The sequence below is a fragment of the Podarcis gaigeae genome, assembly GCF_964106915.1.
Source record: "Podarcis gaigeae genome assembly, chromosome: 11".
In the NCBI taxonomy this organism is placed as follows: Eukaryota; Metazoa; Chordata; class Lepidosauria; order Squamata; family Lacertidae; genus Podarcis; species Podarcis gaigeae.
The window spans coordinates 35,939,954-35,961,199 of record NC_139687.1 but is presented as its reverse complement, the minus strand read 5'-3'; the positions used below and the strand labels follow the sequence as shown (position 1 = coordinate 35,961,199).

At 40.4% G+C, this 21,246-nt stretch overlaps 1 protein-coding gene across 3 annotated transcripts in view; it reads right to left on the bottom strand.

Moving 5' to 3' along the window:
* POLK (DNA polymerase kappa) overlaps positions 1–21,246 on the bottom strand; it is a 31,206-nt gene that overhangs the window by 7,271 nt on the left and 2,689 nt on the right. The window contains exons 1-9 of one of the 3 annotated variants that reach the window (XM_083703199.1): positions 20,876–20,898; positions 14,546–14,715; positions 13,665–13,784; positions 11,640–11,792; positions 9,896–10,027; positions 8,444–8,597; positions 6,465–6,587; positions 4,860–4,984; positions 23–189 (exon numbers count right to left, since the gene is read on the bottom strand). In XM_083703199.1, coding sequence (XP_083559325.1) covers positions 23–189; positions 4,860–4,984; positions 6,465–6,587; positions 8,444–8,597; positions 9,896–10,027; positions 11,640–11,792; positions 13,665–13,784; positions 14,546–14,680 — 1,109 coding nt within the window. In that variant the 5' untranslated portion in view covers positions 14,681–14,715; positions 20,876–20,898. Of the gene's footprint in view, positions 1–22; positions 190–4,859; positions 4,985–6,464; positions 6,588–8,443; positions 8,598–9,895; positions 10,028–11,639; positions 11,793–13,664; positions 13,785–14,545; positions 14,716–20,875; positions 20,899–21,246 lie in introns of those variants that run through there. The other 2 variants (XM_083703200.1, XM_083703198.1) reach the window with 2 other exon arrangements.

Genomic DNA, 21,246 nt, shown 5'->3' with positions numbered 1-21,246 from the left:
ACAACCCATTCACATAAAGTACCTTTCTAAATGGGTGGAACCCAAACCAAGGGAGATTTCCAAGAAATTACGCCAAGATGTTTCAGAGAAGAGAAGAGAAATTAGTGCCCTCTGCTGGTAAAGTTCTGAACAAGTCACAATGTTCAGAGCTTTAAGCATTTTTTCTGTTACTTTTCCTATGCCAGGCACCTGGAAGAGAGTTAATGCACACTAATAAAACAATGAACTTCCATGAAAACAATGAAACCATAGTTTACAAACATTTGCTCTGGAAGTGAGAATATTCATCAGTCGTAGTTATTTTCAGTGATTAAAGGTGGACAAGGTTCTGAGATTTGGAGCACTTAACATAAATTAGAAAAGGGCAACATGTGCTTAATTCATTAACTTAAAACATAACAATAAAAAAAAAGAATAATTATATGGCCCTGTTGAGTTCTGTCCATGGGTGGCGAACCTATTACATTCTTCTGCATTGACATTTGGACAATCACCAATATTCAAACAATTAGAAGAGCGGCTACCAACCTTTTTGGATCCATTGGCACATTTTGCATTTTAAGAAGATAGTGTAGGCACCAGTCACAACATGGTTGCCATGGGGTGTGGCATAACATAAAACTAGCAAGCACACTCATTGTTGCTTCATGCCCCCCCCCCCCGAACAACCGCCTGCACACAGTAAGTTTGTTCTGATTACACAATATGGATTTCTCTCTCTCACACACACACGTTTTTGCTGCTAACAACGTTCCCAAGTACCAGAAAAGATATACAAGGTGGCCAAACCAAACTAACTCCCTCTCACACTGACACACACCAGAAATACATCCGCCTGTCTCTCACACATACATGCAGACACCACTCTCCCTCCCTCCCTCCCTCCCTCCCTCTTACACTCACAGAGACACAGAGACAACACACACATACAGACTGAACATATATGAACATGGGCATAGCCGGGGGGGTGCAGCTCCCCCCCAAAAATCAAGTAAATAAATAAAAATACTTAACTAAAAGTATCAAATTGTAGAAAGAGTTTGACAGATCTTTCTGAGCACTTGTGGTTAAAAGAAATTAATTTTTAAAAACTATTGTTGAGACATCTCATTCTGAATCTGCTAGACAGAGCCAGACAGAGGATGATGACAGGTGGGTGTCCTGCCCACCCCATATAACCCGTATAAATCCTGGCTACGCCCATGTATATGCAGACCTCATCCCCTTTCTCTCTCACACACAGAGCACACATCACAAACTTCCTCCTTAGTCTCACACATGTACAGACTACAGATATACACACATGTTATTTACATACTTGCCTTCTCTCTCTCTCTCTCTCTCTCTCTCTCACACACACACACACACACACACACACACACATTGAGGAATCTACTGAGTGGACAGGACAATTTCTATCACTCCTACCCACCACTTAAATTAAAAATTTTAAGCCACTCTGCAGGGATAAGCAACTGCCTGTTACCAGCTCCATGTGGCTGGTGGGAAAGAAACTGCTGATGAGGAATCCCCGCCATCCCTTTTCTCCCCTCACCCCTTGTTGAAAAACCCTCTGGGGGATATGCAACTGCCCGCTCCACTTGGCTGGTGAGATAACATTCCTTGAGCAAACAGGGTGATGCTCATTGCTCCTTCTCTCCTCACCCCAAGATTTTGCAGAGGGAATCTCTGTGGGGCTAAAGCAACTGCACACTGCAACCTTGATGTGGCTAGCAGGCAAAAAATCACTGAGCAAATAGAGCAATCCCTGTTACTGCTCCCAGACTGTGAGGGGGAAAAAGGTCTCTGCCTGCTCCACAAATGGCCATTGTTTCTTCTGCCACCACTCCCTCCCTCCCTCCCTCCCTCCCTCCCACAATCAATAAAGCCACTTCACAGACTGAAACAAAGAGAAGCAATTTAATTTACAGACACCCCAGGTTGCTTCGGAGACCCTAAAAAGGCCTTCGAATATCCTGCATTGGTGACCCCTGAGCTAGAAGATTCAGCTGAACTGTAAAATGTGCATTCAGATAGTTAAGAAATTTTATGCTTTATAAAATGCATATATTCTACTGTGTTCCAACTCCAGCATAATTCCAAGAGCAATATTAATATCAGTGCTTAAATTGAAAGGGAAAAAAAGAGGTTTCAGGGCTACAGCTTTCTGGAAGCTGAATATTTTATAGAAGCCCTTGATCTCTATTGGGGCTTCTTCAGCCCTTGATCTCTATTGGGGCTTCTTCAGACTGAACATTAACCAAAAACAAATGAACAGACAGCTTGGGGGAGACACACACAATACTGTTGAGCTTAATGATAATAGCCCAAACTTCAGATTTTAGTAGACTATGCTAGTACAGTGGTACCTTGGTTCTCAAATGCCTTGGTACTCAAACACCATGGTTCTCAAATGGCAAAAACCCAGAAGTGTTCCCGTTTTCGAACGTTTTTCAGAAGCCAAACGTCCGATGTTTATTTTATTTTATAGTGTTTATTTTATAGTGCAGTACATTGATTATAGCTTTCATTTTATGGATCAATGGTCATGTTAGATAGTAAAATTAATGTTAAATTGCTGTTTTAGAGGTTGTTTTTAAAAGTCTGGAATGTATTATTCCATTTTGCATTACTTTCTTTGGGAAAATGTGCCTTGGTTTTGGAGCGCTTTGGCTTTGGAATGGACTTCCGGAACAGATTAAGTTTGAGAACCAAGGTACTACTGTACATATATCTGATGACGGCACCCAGCATGGTCATGCAAATTCTAGGGCCCACCAAAGCCCACTGACATCACTTTTTCTTTTTTTCAGGGATGTTATAGGGAAGATTATGATGGGTGGCTGCAGGCTCAGCCTGTGCTTTGCAGCACACTTCCATATAAAGAATAAGGAAAAGGGTCTTGCCCACTGCTGTTGGGGAGGGGGTAGGCACGAGGGAGTCCACAACTCAGTCTGCCTAGAGCCCTCTCAATCCTGTTAGCATACCCTTCATCATTTCAGATGAAAACAGATGCATTCCACATGCAAGGTTTATTTTGCAAGCTGCATCCCTCTGCTATGAGCACATTGCAGAAGGCTCTTAAATGCTTGCAGTGTTCATTTGCTCTGCACATTTTTATCCTCCACTGAAGACAAGAGGATGATTGTTACTTTGGTTACAGTTGTACTAGGAAAACATAATGGGTTGGAAACAGAGAAACACATTTGGAAGGAGGAGAGCAGGTGATTTTCCTGTCCTTCCTCTCAAGCAGTCCTCCAAAGCCTTGCAGCACATTCACTAAATATTTGTTCACCTCATTTTTCAGTGATTCCCCCAGGCCACTTGTGTTACAGCCCCTGAAAACAGCTTTTCAGGGGTGTTGGGACAGGGTGGTGGTGGCTGGAACAGAAGGAGGTGCAGAAAAAGACATGGGCATTTATTTCTCTGGAGCCAACCTAATACATTAGCAAAAGCACTGCACTGCATAGTGTTTTCGTATTCCATGTGTATGCTTTCTGTGCCCTTAAAAATATCTATTTCCAATTTTGGGGATTTAACTTCTAGAGACTTGGGGGAGGGAGCTAAATCATGAAGAATGACAACACGAGTACCTCCCACTCACATTTTAACATTTTTGCATATGTGCCAAATGCAGAAAAGGATCTGAGGTTACATCAAAACTACTGGGGCAAAAAACAACAATAATGCAGCTCTCTCTTTGGCAGCAGTTACTCTAAAACTAATCGGAACACAAAGGTCCTTTGTAAGGTAGAGAGCAAAGGAAAAGAAAAAGTGGTAATCTTTATATTAGCAAAATCAAAGTTTAATATAGCACATTGGGATAGAATAACCAGAAGCCAAACTAGATAGTATTACATGCTGGCAGAAAGCATATTTAATAAATTTCACCTATATGCAAAGTTATTTCACAGCTTGATCACTTTGTAACTTTTTGGCTGATCACATAAAAGGTATTATAACTAGCCATACCTGATTCTTGTTGTTTTGAGCTACCCCAAATGTTTGTCTTATTTCATATTTCTCAGATTTTTATAGCACTTCCTAGCAAAATATTCAATGCAGTTTTTGAAAAGTCTAAGTTCATAAACAACAGAACCATAATGAAACAACAAAATTAAAATATTAACAGCTCTGATTTTCTTGGTTCATGCTCTCGATAGAGAAAAGAATATAACATACAGATCAAATTATTAAATTAAAAAAGGGTCCTCAAAATCACAGCAAGTAAGAGGAATCTTACTCTTCGGAAGATATAAGAGTATTAGTCACACTGTGATGTTACAGCATAGCATTTCAGTGTCCAAGTGTAAATTATTACTTAAATTTCAAACCCAGTATACTGTGTTCTTCATCTCTAGTGATGTTATGAGGACCAAGAGTTTTCCAAGACATTTACTATATTGTTCACCAAATAGTAGTAACAGAAAACACTACGGGTGTTCGTCACATTTCCCCAGCAGGATCCACACAGGCATCTTCAGGATATTCCTGATGTGGGAAGTCCTCAGCCAAAAAAGATCTAACAAGAAGCCATCCATGGATGCCCCATAGAAACTGAGAAGTTTTGTATGTTCACTCAAACTTTGGCCTAAACCTCCACTTGCTCAAGTCCAATACAACAAACGGAAAGGGATACAAAAATTAAATGTTATCAGTGTATTTTGGGAGCACCCATTCCCTACTCCCAGAAAGCATTCAATTTTACAACAAAATGCACACAGTTTTATATGGGAGTTCATACTTCATTAAAGTATAAAATAGTAATTGGTTAAATTTAGATGCAAAGAGGGTTTAAGACAGTAAACAAATCTACCAGCAGTAATAAGGAACACTGAATAATAAATAAATCAGCTCACCTTTCTAATGGCTAAATCTTTGATGAAGTTCATCACAGCTTCTCTTTCTGGGGGGATTCTATATTGACCATTCGGTTTATTTTTATCACTGCACATTTTTGCTAACATAGTATTTGGAGCAATGCCTAAGCAAGCAAACAAACAACAAACAACAAACGTCAAACAAATATGAAACGCCAACCTGCTACTTCTGCTCCTAATGATTTTAGAAATAGTTATGATGAGGTTTGTGTAGTAAACAATATTCATTTTGTTTTTGGTTGAATTTGTTTTTAAATATATATGCAGATCCTAACAAGTTTGACTGTAACAGGTCCTATGGAATTAAATATGTATGCTGCCGTTCATCCAAAGACTATTGAGCAGTTCACAACGTAAGAAAACATAACTGCAATTTTTTCTGCTGTCATTGTAAAGTCTCTGGACTAAAACTTTCCTACCCACACCCAGCAACACACAAGAATGTGAAAGGAACAGGAAGAAGAACATTAATATATGGCTCCCAACCACCTTAATCTGGCCTTGAACAGTGTTAATAGGTTGTTGAAGTGTGTGTCAGAGGTGCAGCATATGCTACCACCACTCGGGGCAGGCGCACAGTGCATGCCCCTGAGAGCACCAGGGTGGAGAGGGAGCCTGCTGTGGCTTGTCTTGCAAAGTAGCGCAGAGGGTGCACTTGCATGCTGTAGCCCAGCCAGGCGAGGATGGGAGGCAAAGCTGCCACCAATTCTCATCTTCTTCGCTCCTGGGTCCAGCCTGACCTGGGAATGGAGCTGCGGCTGGCTGACAGCGTTGGGTCATTACGCAAGGAAGCTGTCTCTACAACTCCCTTGCATGCCGGAGTCAGGCTATGATGCACAAACCTGTCATGGTTGTGCCTGGTCATGACCCCTCAAAAAAATGTGCCCCAGGCCGTGGCCTCCCCAACCACTCCACTATATCACTTTGTATGCCATTACAAAGTAAAGGTAAAGGTAAAGGGACCCCTGACCATTAGGTCCAGTCGTGGCCGACTCTTGGGTTGCGACGCTCATCTCGCTTTACTGGCTGAGGGAGCCAGCATACAGCTTCAAGGTCATGTGGCCAGCATGACTAAGCCACTTCTGGCGAACCAGAGCAGCACACAGAAACGCCATTTATCTTCCTCCTGGAGCGGTACCTATTTATCTACTTGCACTTTGATGTCCTTTCGAACTGCTAGGTTGGCAGGAGCTGGGACTGAGCAACGGGAGCTCACCCCGTCGCGGGGATTCGAACCACTGACCTTCCGATCGGCAAGTCCTAGCCTCTGTGGTTTAACCCACAGCGCCACCCGCGTCCCTCCATTACAGAGTAGACCAAGTTTAATAGCAAGGCTTTTATGTTGTTGGTTAAAGCTTGAAGAGTTCAGAACTTTCATTTATTGAGGTTTAGCACATGACTCTGATACAGCAGTTTTAGCAAGTTATTATGTTTAGGCCAGTTAATTTTTTCTGTAAAAAGAACCTGTGCATTTCTTCACATAACAAGGATCTTGTGAATCTACTTTTAAGCTCTTGAGATGTACTGGAGAAGTATTACAGAACTTTAAAATATTTCTAATAATATAAATATAAATTTGTTTACCAGCACTGGCAGTAAGTCTTGTTTTTTGTTCAATCCTAAAGCGAATTTCCTCCACCACTTCCTCAGCTGATGCTCCAAAGACAACTGGCTTTATCTGAGTTGTTGACTGTTGGTGTTGTTGTTCTAGGTGCAGCAGAGAAGGGTGAACAATCTGCTTATACATCAGAGTATCAACATCAAACAAGACTGGTGAACAGTCATGTGTATCTTCACTCAAATTTGATTAATCATGTGTTGCTATATTCTGCTTGCCTCAGAATAAAAAGGGTCAGAAGCTATCAGAATTCTATAAGCAAAACTAATCTCATTTGCTAGTTCCCTTACACAAAAGGTAAATGCCACCTTCCTTTTCCCTCCATTTTCCAAGCTCTTGTAAATATTTTTTACAAACAGGACAAAAAATTCTCATTGTTATTACTGTACTGCTAATTACCCCAAGGCTGGAAAAACCAAGTCCTGCTACTGCCCAAACAAAGGAGTACTGTATGTTTACTGCATTTAAATGAGCAACATAAAAAATTGCATGGATTAAAACTGTGTACATTTACATAGATAATACTTCTTTAGATTTAAAAAAAAAACACCTTTCAGCATTTACTTCTTATATGGTATTAGTCACTTTCAGTTCAGGTTCACAATGGGATTCACTCTAAGCCCACATATTAAAAAGCATCATCATGCATCTGTATGGTGCTTTCTCTAGGAAAACCATGCTCAAAGTGGCTCACAAAAACACTGGAATGGTTTACATAATAACATGCTTCTCAACTGTTTTGACCAGTTTACCTGTTGTAAGAAAACTTTGTAAAGAATTGATTGAGTACCTGCTCATCAGTTATAACTGAAGCTGTTGGGCAACATGATACATTGTATACAGTTGGAGTGTCACCCTGGTAATTATTAAACACTTGGTTGATGCTCATCAGCTGCTTAGCATAAGCAAGAATGCAGTGAGGAAATAACCTATTCTGAATGAATTAGGCCACCAACTGAAATGAAATGGGGAATCTCGCGCAGAATAGCATAAAGAATTCACTTGGAATTCCAGGCTGTGACATCATGATCCATAGCTTACTACTTGTCTCAACTGTGATAAGAAGTTCATAGGGCAATGTGGGGCCTGACAGCTGCAGCACTGTGAAGAGAAGCATGTGAGCAACTTGCTCCAATGAATTCTAGGACTGGACTGAAGCTTTGTACTCCTCCAGTGCCAGGTTTACCTCTCCCAGACTCTGCTCCTTCGTTGAGGAATGTAATAGCTTGAAGGAGAAGACCTTTGGCCTGTAGCCTAATATTTCCCATTCTCTCAGCCAATTCCCTACAGGTTCAATGACTGTGTTGACAGGTCAAAATGCGGATGTGCAAAGTCCCTAGTGTGGAGATGGATGTTTCCTAAGGAACAAAAGCTTCAAGGGTACAGACTCTGGAAATTCCAGTTCAAAGGGCTGTGACTCAAAGTATCACAGTCCAATACTCCCAGGTCTGGTCATGGTGCTGGGGCCTGTATCAGTTTCCAGCATCTCCTCCTCCTGCTGCTGCTGGTCTTATTAATCTGGCCAGGCCTTCCACATCTGAACAGAAGTCAGAGCCCAGGCAGCTGCTCTGGATAGGGGTTGTGACATTTGCTTCTATGCAGTGTTCACTTGGGTGCCAACACTGTTTTGAAAAAGTGATACCCTGAAAATTAGCACCATGAGACTTGTCGGCAAACTATTGCTCTTTTCACGATGGCTGCAACTCCCCACTTCTGAAAACATTAATTCCACTAAGTTTAATTACAATTGCAATATGAAAAAGGAAACTTCACTAGTGATTTCCTAAAGTGTTTCAACTAAATTGCTTCGAGATTAGCATTACATGCAAGTAGCTAATAATTACAACTAATATTTAGCCACATGATTTCCTGACTTAGCAAGTCATAATATATAAAAGCAAGGTAAAATGTTCTTTTGGTCTGGCAGTTCCAGATAATTGCTTACCATTTAGAGCAGAATTGTATGTTTTGATGAAATGCTGCCTTTTGTCTTCAGGCCAGTTCTTTCTTTCTTCTAAGTACTCTGTTATGTTCAAGTAGGCTTCATCAAGCCCCATGGGCATAAAGTGGGAATCATATTCAGCAAGTATTTCCCTAACCTTGGTAAATATAATTTTAAAAAATGCAAAGTTGTGCTGCTATAGCAAAAAACAAATTTTTAAAAAATCATTTGAAGTACCATGCATTCAGTCAATACCAACACTGTATCATTCATTCTTTTAAAATTCCATTATGACTGATCAATACTAGAAGAATTTTAAATCATAAATAATTTATTGACTTTCCAAATTTGTACTGCATATGGTTCACAGTTAGAGCAACCTCGCTAGAAATAAATGTAAAGTTATTTACTCAGATGTGTGAATGTAATTATTTTACTATGTGTGAACCTCTTTTTATGATGAGATTTATATACCAAAGATAAAGTGACAGATACTGGTTGATCTTTGCTACTTGCAAAATCAAAACAATTTTTCTTCAAATTTAAAGGAAGAAAATGGTTTCCGCACATTTAAAGAGAGAATAGGGGTATGTTAAGCAAGCATCCATTTCTTCTCAGAGTTTATATAGGTTGACAGAAAAGAATGCTAATCTCAAATGAGAATGCTATTCAATACAACATTATTAGGAGGTGCTAATTGAGGAAATAAATTTCCTTATCTTAAGGCTAGGTCTGTTAGAAGGAATTCATCCAATCATGAAGAGGGAAGAAGTACCTTTCCTCCTCCTTCCCACCAAACTATAAGGTAAAGGGTAGGTAAAGGACCCCTGGATGGTTAAGTCCAGTCAACGGAGACTATGAGGTGTGGTGCTCATCTCACTTCAGGTCAAGGGAGCTGGTGTTTGTCCACAGACAGCTTTCCAGGTCATGTGGCCAGGATGACAAAACTGCTTCTGGTGCAATGGGACACAATGATGAGTGACAGAGAGCACAGAAACGCCATTTATCTTCCCGCCACAGCAGTACCTATTTATCTACTTGCACTGGTATGACCTTCAATGATAGAAGCTGGGATGGAGCAACGGGAGCTCACCACCATCATGTGGATTTGAACCTCTGGCCTTCCGATTGGCAAGCCCAAGAGGCTCAGTAGTTTAGATCACAGCGACACCCACATGTGCCCCACCAAACTATTATGTTTATCTAACTTTAAAGCCATTTTTAACACTTTACTTTTTCAGAACAAACTTAATAAATTAAAACATGAAGCTTAACAATCACCATTTGCAGTTCAAAGAATACGTGTAACAAAATAAAATCAGCAAGGCTGATATCCTAACCATGTCTACTCAGAAGCAAGTCCCACTGAATTAAATGGGGCTTATTCCTGGGTAAGTGGGGTTAGGATTGCACTCTAAATCTATGTGCATTCTGCTGTGGGAAGAAATTACGTACCTCTTTACTTACTTCTTCATATTTCTTAAAGTTTAATGGCACTATAGTAAGATGTGGGCAGAGTTTCTTGGCAATAAACCCAGGCATGGCTGCACGTACCCCAAATCTTCTGGCATGATAATTTGAAGTGGACTTAAAAAGACAAGACATACTTTAAAATCATGCACTGAAGCCATTTTAAATGGCTTGCACATTGCGGTCAAATACAGTAACTAATTAGGCATGCTGAGTGGAATCTACACATATATTTTAAAAAAGCTGTGAAAATATATTTTTTTAAAATGTTTTGAAAAATTCATTGATTTTTGCATAGCTCACTTTCACCATCTAGTGTCACATTAATATACTGCACTTTACCACACATTTAAAACGTCTTATTTGCAGCTGTATAGCTGAGTTCCTGGGCAAATGTAGAATCACCAAAATCAGTGCAAAAGAAAAAAGATGGCCAGTTGCAGCTGACCTGGAGATCTAACTAAGCATTTTTAGAAATATTCTGTTAGTATCTTAGGATCTGGCCTAGGTAAGTTCAACTCCATAAATGCAACAGTTTCAACCAGTAGTTCAATATAAGCTCAAAGGAGGCGAGTTTACCTACAGATACCAATATATTGAGCCAGTATGGGAAACCTCATTCCTGAGTGCCAAATGTGGTTCTCCATGCCAGTGTGGTGTAGTGGTTAAGAGCAGCAGTCACATAATCTGGGGAACCGGGTTCGTGTCTCCGCTCCTCCACATGCAGCTGCTGGGTGACCTTGGGCCAGTCACACTTCTGTGAAGTCTCTCAGCCCCACTCACCTCACAGAGTGTTTGTTGTGGGGGAGGAAGGGAAAGGAGGTTGTTAGCCGCTTTGAGACTCCTGAAGGGGAGTGAAAGGCGGGATATCAAATCCAAACTCTTCTTCTTCTTCTTCTCTGTTTGGCTCTCAGACTACTCCCCAGGCCACACTCCTCACAGAATCTATTTTGCACCTTTAGTATTTTGGCCTGGATAAAATGTGCCCTTGAACATGCCTCTTGCTTGTTCAGCTGGAGGACCAACAGGGGCATGTGGCTTTGTATAGAAACTAGCCCACCATATAAAGGTAAAAGTGACATTTGTTGCTCTGCCCACTTTTGCTGCTGGCCCCACCCACAAATGTCTTGTGGCCTTTGGAAGGTTACCCAGAAAGATTTGTAGTACTCAGGCTGAAAAAGGGTTCCCCTGATGCAGTTAGACTGTTTGACTACGGCTATATACACACTCTTGTTTATTATGCATTCAGCGTACTCCCACCACCGGTTTGCCAAAATCTGCCAAAATCCACACCTATCCTGTATCTGTCTTTTCGTTCCTTAGGAAACACTGTGTTTTGATGTGTTTTTCCCCCAAACCAGCAGCAGTCCAAACTGAGAAAAAGAGTGACTTACCTAGCTATGTTTTAAGCCAGTATTATGTACACTGCCAGGTTCAAATCCCCACCCGCCATGAATCTCACTGGGTGTCCTTAGGCCAGTCACTATCTCTTGCCTAACTTACGTTACTGGGTTTTCATGAAAATAAATGGTGGTGAGAGAACCATGCATGATGCCTTAAACTTACTGAGGTAGAATGTGAGATTAAAATGTAATAAACAAACAAACATAGTTTTCTGAACTAACTCTTTAGCTTGAATATCTCTTTACCACAAGTTTAGAAACAAGCTACTTGGAAATATCGGGCGGTGCGGGGAGAGAATTGTAGCAAATGTTATATTCCACCTTACCAGCATACTCATTGACCCCACTGCTATGGGCTTGTCCCTCAATTCAGGATTGTCTCTCAGTTCAACAGCTGCATAAAAGGCATCCATGTCAATGTGTACAATGGTACAGCTAAGATCACGGCTCTGATCTAACTTCATTGCAAGCTTATCCATCTGCACATAAGTAAATATATACCATTAGATAGAATTAGATAAATTTTCTTGTGGCATACAATGATTCTTATCAATATAACACTCTAAAGGAAAGTAATATAATATACAGAGACAAATGGAAAAGATATTTCGGTAATCTTGCTGTGCGGGAAAACAGTATCTGATTTGGCCAAGACTATAAGAATAGCTTTGGCACTTTAGACGTTAACTATTTTAGGAGTGCTTTACAGCTTTACACACAAAGATAAACAATGTAAAGACATAATGGGCCTTGCTTCATGACCTCCCCATGCCATTACAAATCATTCAGTTTGCAATGATGTGGAATAAATGACATTACAGCTTCTAATCAATGTCCCAAGTCACTGAGGTTTGTCTTACGAAGCAACCACCACGTGGCTTCTATGCTACTTTTTGTTCGTTTATCTTGGCATGGGAAAATGGTGCACATACATATGGTAATTGTGGTACCAATCTTGCACTCTGTGTATGGGGAAAAGAAGGGCTCAGAGTAACTCATATGAAGCTCTAATATAAACTTAGTATGGCTATTTTATTTATTTAAGCAATTTATGTAATGCTTAACTACAATGGTCTCCAAGCAGTGTACAAGAAATACAGTACAGAACGGGGGGGGGGGTTAAAACTTCATCTAAAATGCCTGCAGAAACAAAGAAGGCTGCAGTAGGTGGCAGAATTTCAACAGGAAGAGGACCTGTCTGACCTGAATGGGAAGGGAGGTCCACAACATTGGGCCCACAATACTACATGCATGGCTCCCATGTGAATATAAGCCATGCATCTGAATTAGGCCTTGGCGGTGTATTGATACAACATCCAGAACCAGTATGAGGGGCAGACCATGATGGTGGCTTCACCTTACGGTATATTGGGGGTGAAACCGACACCGCTTCTGAGTCCCTCTGCTCCCAGTGCCGCTTTCAACATTGGGCCGCTGGTAGCAGAGGGACTCAGGAGCAGTGGTGGTTTTACCCGCAATCTTTAAACAGCTCCCAAACACCCAGCTGAACGAGCCCCAATGCCTGAAGTACAAGCTGGAGAGGTATGGGGCTTGCTCAGCTGGGGGGTGGGAGCCTTCCTGCCCCCCAAAAGAACCTTACAAAGAAGCTCCGAGGTCCTGCGGGTGAGCAGCAGGGACCTTGGGGCTTGCTCAGCTAAGGGGCGGGAACCCTCCTTTTCCTATCATGGACTTTGGGTGATTGGAAGATTTATACATAAATCTACTTGTTGATAATATACCTTATAACATATATTTAAAAACCAACAATATGTATATGAGAATAAGATCTTGAATATAATTACAGGTACGGAATAGCTTTTGAAGTAAGGAGGAACAATAATATAAATTTCTCCCTCAGTTTTTCTATTCTGTTTTCCTTTTGAACTACCAAATCATTATATTAAATCCAATTCCAAAGTGCTCCCAGAACTGCATAATAAATAAAATTAAAGAAAGTAAATTTGAATCTATTTTTTCTGTATCTAAACCACTGGTGTTTACAGATTTTTTCCCTCACTCATAATGGTCAAGATTGCTGGGAAGGTATGCACTGACCTCATTCCTCACTCCCACCATGACAAGAATAGAAATTCAACAATAGCTTCTGAGAGCATTAAAGCTGAAGGTTAGCAGACTTGAAAGACGAGTTGAGGCACTTCAAAAGTATGCACATTGAGTTTGGTCAAGAGATTGCTTCACATATCATTCAGGTTTATCAAACAAGCTTTTATTTATTTAAGTGGTAATGCTTTGTCAAAAGTAATCTTAACTTCATGTTTACATAAGAGGCTAATGCCATGGGTTGCCTAAAAATACTTTCCTCTCCTAAATGAATCGTTTATACATATTACCTTTATCTGTGCTTTCATAAGCTGTTGGTCGGTTACTTTACTTTTTAATTTCAGGATTTTTTCAATTCGCTCATTAACTTGTTGATCCTTCTTCAGCTCATTTTCATAAAATTTAGAACCCTGCAAAATAGATTTAAATTATTTAATATCCATCATTAGCCTTATCTAGTCTAGTACAGTTTGATATAATTCTTACATAATTATTTTTAAGTTATAGAGAACATTAAAAACACATTTTAAAAATTTAGTCAGCCCCAGTATTTGTTACACCAGCTTTCAGGATGCCAGACATCACAGCAGTTAGCAGCAAATGAAGGTGGAAGTGGAGTCACTCAATAAAAATTATATGAAGATACACAGAGCACCAGCAAAAGACGCTGCCTGAATATTAATTTGCACACACATTTTGTTTGTGTGATGATGCGTTATTTTTGATAAGCCACTGAGCAACATGGTAAAATGTTATAAATATTGCACTAGGCTAGCATAATGTTACCAAACACAACATTTCATAGGCATTGCAACATTACATCTGTGTTACATGCACAATATTCAACATTTGCACAGAAGGCAGCAATTGTAAAAAGCAATCAATTATTTGGCATCTCACACTGATTAGAAATAATAATTCAGCTTCATTTTAATTTACAGCGTGCCTAAAATTTGATAAGCACTGCACAGAGATTAAAGATGAGTCAGTACTTGCCTGCAGACATATTCTCTTAACACAGATACACATCCCCCCCAAAAATAGATGTGGCGGATACCTTGCCTTCTTCACTAAACAATAAAGCATGCTAGTAAAAACCCTACAGTTTTTATTGAATGTAATCAATACCTGTGAATAGCTAAAGCATTTGTGAGAGTTTATACAAACAAACCTTGGAAGCTTCCATTATGATTTTGTTGATCTTCTCCTTATCCAGCCCCTGCATTCCAGCTTTGTTATCATTGAGGCCCAGTCTAAGCAGAAGGTCCTCTCTGGAAGAAGCATTGCCTTTATCTGCATTTTCCATTGCACAACCAACTGAACAGATTCTCAGTTCTTGCCCTGAAAAAAACAAACTGCATAATTTTGCTAGATGTACTACAGTGGTACCTCAGGTTACATACACTTCAGGTTACATAGACTTCAGGTTACATACGCTTCAGGTTACAGACTCCGCTAACCCAGAAATACTACCTCGGGTTAAGAACTTTGCTTCAGGATGAGAACAGAAAACGTGCAGCAGCGGCATAGCGGTAGCAGGAGTGGTGCTTCAGATTAAGAACAGTTTCAGGTTAAGAACGGACCTCCGGAACGAATTAAGTACTTAACCCGAGGTACCACTGTACTGACATTATCACATCATAATGCTACAGTACAAGAGAGGGGGACCTTTTTATGTGGCCCGTGGATGCCCTCCCTGTTGGCTGTGGCAACTCCTCTGCTTCTGTGGCAGTCTCAGCAGAGCTATCAGTGCTCTGAAGTCTGGCCCTTTCTTCCCTACTATTCAGCTGTGGTGAGCAGTTATTAACATCAGGAGACAACAGCCTCGCTACAAAGAATTGTGGGTGTGAAATAGTGACTGTTGCTGCACTATGGATGCTCAAAAGTGTATTCAGTGCTGTAATGATTCGGTTCTACAGCACACATTAGGAGCTGGATTCCCGCTCACTCCATCTGCCAGCCCCCTGCTATTCCCCTTGAGTTTCCCCTTCCCACCCCATGCAACTACCAGGATTGCTTTTCAACTTCCCAATCCCATATCTGAAGCCACTTATCTTCTATTCTGCAGCCCTGCTTTCCACCCCATTTCACCTTCAGCCCCCATCTTCATGCTTCCCCACTCCTTTTGTGCAATCCCCTACACACAAACCACCCCGTGGTAACCTCCCACAACATCCTCCTGTCACACAATGCAACTGCTAAGCACCCTTTTCACCTTCTACCCAATTATGAAGCAGAAGAAGCGTGTCTCGTATCTCAGGGTGATGCCAAGATTTCCCTTTACAGTATATAATGTAAATAACTGTACTTCATATTATTATAGATTTATTTTACTTTTTGAATGGATTGTACACACCTTTAGAACCATAGCCCAAATGATAAAAAATAAAAATAGGAAAAATAAGTCAACTGCATTGGAAGATTTTCAGTACATGAATTTCGATCTGCTAAATTTCTATGGTAACAACCCAGAGCACAGGCATATTTTCTATACTACCAAAGTTGGTAAAATTCAGTTATGATTATGTTATTTAAGAATGTTTATACTAAATGTCTATCCTTGCAAATTCTTTATTCTACTGAATTCAGATTCTTTGACTTTTCTTCCAGTGGAGTACTAATCTTTATTTTATAAAGAGGTATCCTTAAAGCAGATTTTAGCTAAATATTAAAGTGAAACTCAATTCAGCAAAAGGCATTCACCAAAGCTTAAGGATCATCAAACCACCTCCACCCATATCTGGGCTCCTAAATACAAGAATCCTAGAGAGGCACTGTTTGTATCCACTCATAAAATCCTTTGGAACAATCAGGAGCATTCTTTCCACTCAATACAGCTTTTGCAATTTTTAAGAGCCCTGGTGGAACACAAGATTCTTGTCAGTTTCAAGAATAGTAATAATGTCAAGGAGAAAGTGTGATTAGCTTGCATGTGCTCAGGAACTTAGGATATTTGGTTTGCCTTAGGCTCTTTCAGATGAATGGCTAAAACTACAGCATTGTTATAGCCTTCATTTAGCAATGAGAGCAAGCGTAAGCATCTTAAGCACAGCTTGTAATGCACAATATATTATAGTGTACAACTGAATATTTTTAAACATAGAACTAGTAAAACTGAAATTCTAGGCATAATTTCCTTCAAATGGTTGTAGTTCAGAGTGATCTTTTGATAACATTAATCTAGGCTAGCATTTTTCAATTATGACAGGTTATTCAGATTATTTTGGTTCCATCAGAGCTGACAAGAACTTGAATACAAATCCTTTAGGCTTCCCCCGCACCCACACAAAAAGCAGGCTAACATACCATTTGGCATATACAAATATGGATGGAGAAAATCTTAGCTTGAAGCTATAGGGAAAGCAAGGCTTAAAATCTTTAGAAATAAGATTATGTTGAAGCATCAACAAATTAGCAACTGTAACTTATGAGACAAAGAAACATGCCGAAATGTAATATAGGTTTTTCATTTGTTTTCTAAATGGTAGTAACATCCACAGACAATGGCCTGTATACCTCCTCTTCTCCTTAAGCTATAAAAGTATCCAAAGTATCTACATAGTTTGAATTTGTGAAGTCGTGGAACTGAAAGCCCTTTGCCACTGAGCTACTGCAGCCCAGCCAGTAGCTTTGTGCCACAGAAGTTAATGGAGAGTTTATTTTACACCAATCAATTTAATGGGGACTATTTATCCTTACTGTAAAAACAAAATACTGTAGACCTGATGTGAGGCACACTGGAAAGGAAAGAAACTGAAAGAGGGAGGAATGTAAGAGATACACTACCCCTTTCCCAGCAGCCCCTCCAATATACTTGCTCTTCCTGGTTGTCATAATTTCAAACTACTCAGTACCATGTATAGGATGTGGAGGGAACAGAGAAAGCCCTGTAAGTGCACACCTTCAAGATAAGCAATTATGTAATTTGCTCAGTTAATTGTCAAGGGTAAAATTGTAAATCCAACCTGTAATTAGCTATATACCCAGGACAGTGTTGCAAATTACTATTACTGTGGGAAACACACCTTTGTTTTCAGCAGCAAAGATGCCAAATGGTTGGACTAGATGGCCCCTGTAGTCTCTTTCCAACTCAACAATTCTATTATTTCCATCTACATTTGCCTATAAATGGTCATGTATGTATTTCTGAAAACCTGGCCCAATCGAAATGGGCAAGGCTTTTTTAAAAAATTATTTAACTTATCTTATTTATTTATTAAAAGAGATTAATTTGCCTAGATCAGAAACTGTTGGGTATCAGACCTAGGCTACCACCTATACACGGAAAGCTTCTACAGTTAGAAGCAGAGGGTGAACAGTAATCCTCCCACAACTACAAATCTCTTGCTCATCATGCATTACAGTTATCAAGCTGGATGTGTGTCACAATACAGTGGTACCTTGGTTTACAAACCTAATCCATTATGAAAGTCCATTCTTAAATCAAAGCGTTCTTAAACCAAGACGTGCTTTCCCATAGCGGGGGGGGGGGACTCAATTTACAAATGGAACACACTCAATATGTTCTGCTTCCAAGGCAAAGTTCACAAACCAAAACACCTACTTCCAGGTTTGTAGTGTTCTTAATCCAAGTTGTTCATAAACTAAGCTGTTCTTAAACCAACGTACCACTATAGTGCTAAAGGGGAAATTATCCCCACAGCTCTTCATCTGTAAGCAGCCATGGTAAAGGTAAAGGAACCCCTGACCGTTAGGTCCAGTTGCGGACGACTCTGGAGTTGTGGCGCTCATCTCACTTTACTGGCTGAAGCAGCCGGCTTACAGCTTCCAGATCATGTGGCCAGCATGACTAAGTTGCTTCTGGCGAACCAGAGCAGTGCACAGAAACACCATTTACCTTCCCGCCAGAACGGTACCTATTTATCTACTTGGACTTTGATGTGCTTTCAAACTTCTAGGTTGGCAGGAGCAGGGACCTAGCAACGGGAGCTCACCCCGTGGCGGGGATTCAAACCACCGACATTCTGATCGGCAAGCCCTAGGCTCTGTGGTTTAGACCATAGTACCACCTGTGTCCTGTAAGCAGCCAAAGGTTTGTTTAAAAAATAAATACAATGGACACTCGGGTTGCGAACACGATCCGTGTGGGATGCACGTTCACAACCCGCAGCGTCCGCAACCCACAGTGGTGCTTCTGCGCATGCACGGGTTGCAATCTGCCGCTTCTGCACATGCGCAAAGTGTGATTTAGCGCTTCTGCACAAGCTCAACCACCGAAACCTCAAAGTAACCAGTTCTGGTACTTCCAGGTTTCGGCAGTCTGCAATCCAAAAAAATGCAACAGGAAGCCTCTGTAACCCAATGTATGACTGTAAATAGCAACTTTATTTACATTAAATTGGGAATTAAAGTGTCAGGTTACATACTGCAACAGGAAACATATTCCCTAAAAGATGCTTTTCCAATCTCTCCAAAATAGAAATTTAGCAACATTTCTAGGCAAAACGTTATCCTTGGTTTGTTGGCTTTGCACTGGAAATTATCCTAAGATTTCTAACAAGGCAAAGGGCAGCAAAAAGGAGAACAATTGTTCTTCACTTCCTTATGGCAACCTTTCTAAAATACCTTGTCATTAATACTATTTTCACAAGGCAGACAATTCTTCCTTTCCTATTTCTTACAGCCAATTTCTCACATTCTTATCTATTTCTACTCTCCTCTGAACTGTCGCCAGTTTGTCTGCATCCTCCTTAGGTGTGGCTATCAACACAAGAGAAAATCGTTCCAGCAAAAGCATGATCAAAGCCAAGCAGAAGACGGTTACTCCCTAAGTGGTGGATGCTGCGTTTCTATTAATGCAACTCAAAACAGTATTTTATGTCTAAAACAATAGATCAGGCTATGGTTTGCTATGCTTATTTTTTTACTGTCATTTAAAAATAGGCTTGATATAATATCAAATCTTCATCTACCCTAGATCAAGCTTAATAAATAATTCCCAAAATTCCTACTTTCTGCAACAAGATCCCTGCCACCAGATCTTCCTGTTTCTTTGAGTAATACTGTTTCCTCTTCTACAAAGACTTGTTCTAATGCAATCTTGCAAAGAAGCCAACAAAAGTTAGTAGCCTACAAACATATTTACCAGCCCTCTTAACCACAGGATAGTTACAAATAAAATAAAAAGAACTTCTATCAGAAAAGTCTTGCACCAGCCTATTTAGTTCCTGTGCTAGATGTGCATAAAGGGGCTTTCCTGCTCCATGGCTAGTATGGAGACCAAATAAATATATCACGATTCTACCAGGTCACTCACTCATCTGCATGGAATTCCTGAAGCAGATTCTTGGCAAGGCTATTCATTATCTTTAATACCAGAGGTAGTTTGTCTCTGAATATCAGTTAGAATCATAGAGTTGGAAGAGACCACAAGGGCCATCGAGTCCAACCCCCTGCCAAGCAGGAAACACCATCAGAGCACTCCTGACATATGGTTGTCAAGCCTCTGCGTAAAGACCTCCAAAGAAGGAGACTCCACCACACTCCTTGGCAGCAAATTCCACTGTCGAACAGCTCTTACTGTCAGGAAGTTCTTCCTAATGTTTAGGTGGAATCTTCTTTCTTGTAGTATGGAACCATTGCTCTATGTCCGTTTCTCTGGAGCAGCAGAAAACAACTTTTCTCCCTCCTCTATCTGACATCCTTTTATACATTTGAGCATGGCTATCATATCACCCCTTAACCTCCTCTTCTCCAGGCTAAACATGCCCAGCTCCCTTAGCTGTTCCTCATAAGGCATCGTTTCCAGGCCTTTGACCATTTTGGTTGCCCTCCTCTGGACACGTTCCAGTTTGTCAGTGTCCTTCTTGAACTGTGGTGCCCAGAACTGGACACAGTACTCCAGGTGAGGTCTGACCAGAGCAGAATACAGTGGCACTATTACTTCCCTTGTTGGGGACCATAAATAGGGGAGAACTGCAACATTTATCTGCAATAGTGGGCTTCCTACAGGCATCTGGCTGGCCACTGTGAGAACAAAATGCGGGGCTAGATAGGCTATTGATTTGACACAGCAGCTACCAGGCTGAGTTGTTGGAAACAATATATTCTAAATGGTTGGGATTTTAAAAACAAAATACTTTATCCATCAAAATTCAAAATATTTTAACAATTCATATTCTGCGACACTGAAAATACTCCAATTAAATTTTGATGCAAAAGGTTGGTATTGTGAAAAGAGACATGAAGTTTTAATCTTGCATAATCTTAAATGCATGCTTAACTAAACTGTGTACTGCTAACCCAGCATCACCAATCTAAATGGTATTCCTGCTGTTGACTTTTTTTTTTTGCCCTCCTAGCCTACAACTACTGCAGTGATGTTACATGATGAATGTTGGAGAAATTAGGGGACAGAACCCCAACAGCTCCTAAAATTGTAATCTAGCACATCAAGTGTGTCCACTCCCCAACCCCTCTGGCTAACTCCCTGAAACAGTAGTAATGAACATCTAAAACAACAACAACAAAGCAATCCTACCATATCTACACAGAAATAATTTATACTGAATTCAGTGACTTACTCCCAGGTAAGCAGAGGTTGGAATCTAGCCTAATTTACATAAGGAATGCAGATTCTGAAGAAGTGTGTCATAATAGGAAGAAATCAGGAGTACCAAAGTGGTAGAATGTTGCAAGGGGGCAGGAAAAATGGAAGATGGTTACAGATGGAGCAAAAGTATCAAAGAGAGCTACTGTCCAATATCCTGTGAAGGGGCCATCACACATTATTTGATTTAATTGTTTGCAGACTCTTTTTCTGTGCAAGTCAATGAGATGTTTATATTTGCTCCTTTGACATGTACCTTGAAAATGTAAGAACTGCATTCCTGGCTGATATCAAAGCCTACA